The sequence below is a fragment of the Otolemur garnettii genome, unplaced genomic scaffold, assembly GCF_000181295.1.
Source record: "Otolemur garnettii isolate 467f Iridium unplaced genomic scaffold, OtoGar3 scaffold00105, whole genome shotgun sequence".
NCBI lineage: Eukaryota > Metazoa > Chordata > Mammalia > Primates > Galagidae > Otolemur > Otolemur garnettii.
The window spans coordinates 2,215,552-2,222,071 of NW_003852500.1; the positions used below are offsets into that span (position 1 = coordinate 2,215,552).

The 6,520-nt window shown below is 45.6% G+C and overlaps 1 protein-coding gene across 1 annotated transcript in view; it reads left to right on the forward strand.

Annotated features, from left to right (window-relative positions):
- The first annotated feature begins 3,834 nt into the window (after window positions 1-3,834).
- The window catches only part of SIN3B (SIN3 transcription regulator family member B), a 47,648-nt gene continuing 44,962 nt past the window's right edge, over window positions 3,835-6,520 (forward strand). The window contains exons 1-3 of the mRNA XM_012809436.2: window positions 3,835-3,976; window positions 4,221-4,327; window positions 6,080-6,233. Coding sequence (XP_012664890.1) covers window positions 3,863-3,976; window positions 4,221-4,327; window positions 6,080-6,233 — 375 coding nt within the window. The 5' untranslated portion in view covers window positions 3,835-3,862. The remainder of the gene's footprint in view (window positions 3,977-4,220; window positions 4,328-6,079; window positions 6,234-6,520) is intronic.

Sequence of the window (6,520 nt, forward strand, 5' to 3'; positions counted from 1 at the left end):
CTGTGGCCTCCCAGAGGTCTGGAATTACAGGTGTAAGACGCTGCACCCAGCTGATGTTCCCAATTAGGTCAGGCTCACCAAGAGTAATTGCCCCTCTGATTAACTCAAAGCCAACTCATTTGGCAACTTAAATATACATGTATAATTCCCTCCCCTCTGCCAAGGAGTGTCCTCCATCATAGTCACAGGTCCTGTGGACAGCCTCGGATAAGGGATTCAGAGGTACTTATACTATGGAGCGGGTATCTTGGGATCCACCTTAGAATTTTGCCACCATAACAGGATTCTGGGCTTCAGAGATTTTGGTCATAAAGTTTGCTGACAGATGAGATTAATCCAAAATGTTATCTTTTGATTTTTGTCTTTTTCACCTTGCAAAAAATATACCCCATGAAAAATCTACCTAAGAACCTTGCCTTAATGCTATTACATTTGGCAAATGGTAAAGAAATTTGCATTCCAAAGCTGGTCCATCTAAATTATCAACTCTTTCCAATTTAATCTGTGTAGATGAGACTAGTAAAGAAAAAAAATTTAACATAGCAACTTTTTATGTTTGATAAAAATAAGCATTTCCAGCCTGGGCAACAAAGTGAGACTCAGTCTCTTAAAAAAGTAAATAAATAAAAATAATAAAGTAATTAAAAATGTATATGTATTATTTTCTTCATGATGAACACAGACAAATGTGCACACACATACATGTACACACTCATTGTGCACATACGTGCCCATGGTGGAATTGGCTTGTGATTTTCTATTCTCTAAATGAGCGAGGGCTGTATCTGAGCATTTGAGAAAAAATGAAAGTAAACCTTTAAATTTGAATAGAATCCACACTCCTTGGAAGGAGGGGGCAATTGTGTAACAATCCTGTTGGCTCTTAAGGACAATGACTAACAGGAGGCTTTGGTGTGAAATGGACTGTTCAGACACCTGGTGATCACAATGGATTCAAGCTGTTTATACAGGAATGCACTGAAACTAAGCAGAATACTTTTCTGGGCTGGGAGTAATGAATCTTTGCCGCATTACCTTCTAAATATCTCTCCCTCCACTACCTTCTCTCTATTGCTCCTACACTGGTCTAAGCCACCACTGTCCTTTGTCTGAATGATAAAATTGCCTCTCCACACACTCCCTGAGTCCCCTCCCTGCAGAGAAGCCAGAGCGATCACCTTCTTTTTTTCTCTTATTTTTCTGCAGAGTCTGACAACATACCGTGTGATCACCTTCAAACACAAACCTGATCCTGATCATACAGCTCCTTGGCTCACAACCCATGTGCTGTTGTGCTGTTTCCACCAGCACTAAAGCTGAGACCAAAAAAGCCTTAAGTTGTCCTATAAAATGCTGTGTGGTCTGTCCCTTCTGGTTGCTCATGACTATCTTGCCTTCTCTTTCTTTCCCTCTCTGCAATCTGTGAAACTATTTTTTTTCAAGTTGTTCAAATGTACAATACTCCTTACCATAAATAGTCACAACTGTTTATGAATTTTCTTATGGCCAACACCTACGCAAACCTCAGCCCTCAGCTAGAATGCCACCTCCTCTGGGAAGCTCCTTCATCCCTTCCTACACTGGATTAAGTACCCAGGATGGTAGGTGACATTTTCTAAAATAGGCATAGCATATTTCTTGTCCCACAAGCTATTCCAGGAGTCTATTGGCCCTCCTCTTAGATTTTTTTCTGAGGGAGGACTTTGTAATAACCTTTATGGAAAAAAAAACCATGGAAATAATACTGCATGATTTCCAAGGCTGGGTCAGAAAAAGTAATATGGAAACTGGGCACAGTGGTGTGTGTTTATAGTCCCAGCTCCTTGATAGAGGCTGGAGTTGGAGGGTCACTTGAGTCCAGGAGTGCAAGGCTGGCTTGAGCAACATAGCAAGACCCCATGTATACAAAACATTTAAAAATTAGCTAGGCTTGGTGGTACATGCCTGTAGTCCCAGCTACTCAGGAGGCTGAAGCAGGAGGATTGCTTGAGCCCTGGACTTGGAGGTTATAGTGAGTTATGATTGTGCCATGACACTATGACAGCCCCATCTCTAAAAATAAAAAAGTGAAGGAAAGAGTGATATGATTTTCACCTGACTAACTCACTCTCAGGTCAATTGTTCTTAGAACCTAGCTGCCATGTTGAGAAGAAGCTCAAGCTGCATGGCGGGTTGGGGAGGCACATATAATTATTCCAGGCAAGAGCTCCAGGAAAGATCTCAGCCTATAGCCAGTAGGAAATGACAGACCTGTGCATGAACAAGCATTCAGATGATTCCAGCCCCCCAGCCTTATCAGTCACCACAGCTGACACCAAAGGCATCAAGGATGAGCTACTTCTGCCAAATCTGCCCAAAATGGAGATTAGAGCATGAAATAAATGTTGTTGTTGTCATCTGAAGCTTCTAAGTCTTGGGCTGGTTTGTTACACAGCCACAGTTAACAGGAATTTAGAAACTATTATTCTTATACCTTCTTTAGAAGTATTTGTTTATACTTGAAACTTAAAATCTGTGTGACTATTTGATTCATGTCTATCTGTCCCAAAAGAATGAAAGTTTTGAGGGCCAAGTTCATATTAGTTTTCACCATTGTATTCCCTATGCCTAGCACAGTGCCTGGTAAACAATGCACTCAATTATAATTTAGTCTCAACTTTGGCCAGGTGTGGTGGTTCATGCCTGTAATCCTAGCACTTTGGGAGGACGAGATGGATGGATTACTTGATCTCAGGAGTTCAAGACCAGCCTAAGCAAGAGCGAGACCCCCATCTCTACTAAAAATGGAAAAAAAAACAACAACTATCTGGGCATAGTGGTGGGTGTCTATAGCCCCAGGTACTCAAGAGGCTGAGGCAAGAGGATTGCTTGAGCCCAAGAACTTCATGTTGCTGTGAGCTATGATGGCGCCAAGGCACTCTAGCCTGGGGCAACAGAATGAAACTCTATCTCAAAAAATAGCAATTATTCTCAACTTTTCTGCACCTGTTCATATATGTGCTTGGGACCAGGAAACCACCAGCCTACTAAGGCAATGGTGCAGGAAGTTCTGTAGAGAATAGTTTGCTTGGGTAGAAAATCCTTCAAGAAAAAGTTCAAAGGGACCAAGTCTAATGGCTTGCAATGTAGGTGCTTAGATTTCATCTCATAAGAAATACAAAGGCCTTGGAGATTTGGAAGCCATGGTGGAATGATGTGAGTTCTTGAAAATACCAATGCTGGGAAAACTGGTTAGGAGGCTCCTGAACTGGTCCAGTTGGGAAGTAATAGGGTCAAAGATAAGAAAGTAAAGGACTGGGACTAAGTTTAAGGCTGTTTAGCAAAAATTCAGTGCACAGGGGCCGTTTGGGGGTGATGCATGCACACACTCTGATTCTAACATCACCTCCCAAAGCAGAGATCCACAAATTTTCCCCATAAAAGCCAGATGGTAAATAATCAGGCTCTGCAGGTCACAGCTACTCACTTTACCTCCTGTAGTGCAAGAACGCCAGAATGGGCGTGTCTGTGTGCCAATAAAACTTTATTTAGGAATGCTGGAATGTGGATTTCATAGAATTTTCATACGTAACGAAATATTCTTCTCCTTTGGATTTTTCTCTCAACTACGTAAACATGTAAAAATCCATTCTTAGATTGAGGGTTCGGGCAAAAGCAACTGGTAAGCTTACCCGGCAGGTTTACCCACCACTCTCGATACGTAAATCCTTAGTTATGATACCAATTGGGAAGCTAATGAGTCCCTCAAATAGCTTCGCCCCGTTCTCTGACGTCACTGGGACTCACCCACAGGGGCGGGCCATACGCATGCGCGGTCAGCCCTCGGGCGGGGGCGGGGCGGGCTGCAGCTCGAACTTCCAACATGGCGCACGCTGGCTGCGGCGGCGGCGGCGGCGGCGGTCCCACGGGCCGGGGGCTAAGCGGCGCCCGATGGGGTCGCTCGGGCTCCGCTGGCCACGAGAAGCTGCCAGTGCACGTGAGTGGCGTCCCCGCCTTCCATCGAACACCCAGTCCTCTGGCCCCCGCAGGCGGGTGCCCCTCGTCCGGGCCCCACCCGGCCCCGCCTTGGCCTCTCCTTTACGCGGCTCTGGACCCCCCACCTCTCACCTCCACCCTCCAAGGGCCCAGCCCGTCCCCCTTTCCGTCACAGATCCCAGCACGCCCTCCCACCCGCTCCGTCCCGGACTCCTGGCCCACCGGGACCCACCCTCTCCCCGCAGGTGGAGGACGCCCTCACCTACCTGGACCAGGTGAAGATCCGCTTTGGCAGCGATCCTGCCACCTACAACGGCTTCCTGGAGATCATGAAGGAGTTCAAAAGCCAGAGGTACCTGCGGGTGTCCTCCCCTCTACTGGGGGCCCTCCTGGGCCGGAAACAGGCAGAGCGGAATGGGATCCCCCTTCCTCGCTATCCCCTCCTATCCCAGCCCGGTGACCTTGCGCAGCTTGTAGGAACCTCCGCTTCGTCTAAAAAAAGGGCAGGGGGAAGTATTCCCACCTTGTTGCGCTGTCCTGAGAATTCCTGGAAGGAGGGCAGGAATGGGGAAGGTTGAGGGGAGGCCAGTGCACACGCAAAATCAGATCCTACTTTGATTTAAAATGTTGATTTTTAAATAAACCTTGCTTGTGAAGGATTTGGGGGGATTCATTGTGCTTTTTCTCCCCCGAGTACTGCATCAAAATGTTGTCTTGATGATTGAGTTTTTTGGCACCCTCTCCCCTTGAATCTTGACTCCAAGATGCTTTACTCAGCTGACTGCTTCCAGGCCTGCTTGGAAGTAAGGAGCACAAAACGCTTAGTAAGGGGCCTGGCACATAGAAAGCATTTAAAACACATGAGCCATAATTGTAGACACAGAATCAAGAGGGTTAGAGAGAGATGGGAAAGAAGATCATGCCCTCGTTTTGTTTGTTTGTTTGTTTTTTGTTTTTTTTACAGGAAGTTCACTGGGGCTTGGAGCGGAGCCAGTAAAACCTGCCTTAGTGGCAGAAGTGGGACTAGATTCTTAGATTCTTGCAGGTCACATCCAAGCATGCTACTGCTCCCTCTTAGGAATGGTGTTAGGATGGGCCTGATTTCCTTCTACAAGTGCAGGACTAAGGCTTGGGTCATGCCTATAGCCAGGAGGAAAACCGTTCTCACATTCTAATGCATTTCCCTGTGTTTGACAGGCCTTTGGTATTTCTGCTTTGTAATCAATTGCTCAGATCAAAACCTGTGTCATAGTCACCCCTGATTCATACAAAGTGAGAGAATTTAATCACATCACTTCAAGCAGCAGTCCCCAACCTTTTTGGTACCTGAGACAAGTTATATGGAAGACAGTTTTTCCACAGACCCAGGGGGAGGGTGAATAGTTCTGATGTGAGTCTGCAAGCAATTGATTTGTTATGGTTTCTGTGCAGTCAAACCTCTCTGCTAATGATAATAAGTGTTTGTAGCCATTTCCTAGTCTAGCATCACCACCTCAAATCATCAGGCATTTGCTTCTCATAAGGAGCATACAACTCGATCCCTTGCACATGCAGTTTACAGTAGGGTTCAGCTCCTGTGAGAATCTAATGCTACCACTGATCAGACAGGAGGTGGAGCTCAGATGGTGATGCAAGTGATGAGGAGTGGCTGTAAATACAGAGGATGCTTCAGTTGTTTGTTGTCCCCTTCTCCTGCTACATGGGGCAGTTCCTAACCGGCCACAGACTAGTATCAGTCTTCGACCTTGGGAACTGTAGACTTACAGCGCTTTGGCTTCCTGCTACATCTTGGAGTCCAGGCCTTGCAGGTGGCTCTCCTGACGTTTTCAGAATCGAGTGTGCTTACATGTGTTTACAGTGTTTTGGAGAGCTGTGCTGGGTAAAAATACTCTAGTTCTCATCAGGAGGGTGCTGAGAGCTCAGGCCTAGTCATTCTGGAAGTAGATCATTGTCTACAGATGGTATAACAAGGGTCCTATTTTCGGTTGCTTCATTGTCAGTTGAGAAGTTTGTTATGACCATATCAAGAGAATTGGGATTAGATTTTGTTTTTAATTTGCTCTTTAAGACATTTTTGCCGTCTTGCATTCCTCTTTTCTTCTAGCATTGATACTCCTGGAGTCATCAGACGTGTGTCACAGCTGTTCCATGAGCACCCCGACCTCATTGTTGGATTCAATGCTTTCCTTCCCCTTGGATACAGAATAGACATTCCCAAGAATGGCAAATTAAACATACAGTCGCCTCTGACAAACCAGGTATGCTGCTGCAGTGGTTTAGGTGATCTCAGCATTAACACAGCACACTCTGCTACTCAGGTTGAGCCACGTCTACTTTGTGTCATTGCTGGAAAGCCACTTACAATGCATTCTTTATCTAGATACGCTAATCGCTTTTAGCACAAATCAAAATAGGTTGAAACACCTACACAGGCAGCCTCTGCTGCCCAGTTGATCTGTTTGGAATGTTCCAAGGGTGTCTGATCTGTCCCACGGGCTGCATGCTGTTTTTTTTGTTTTTTTTTTTTTTTAGACAAGAGTCTCAC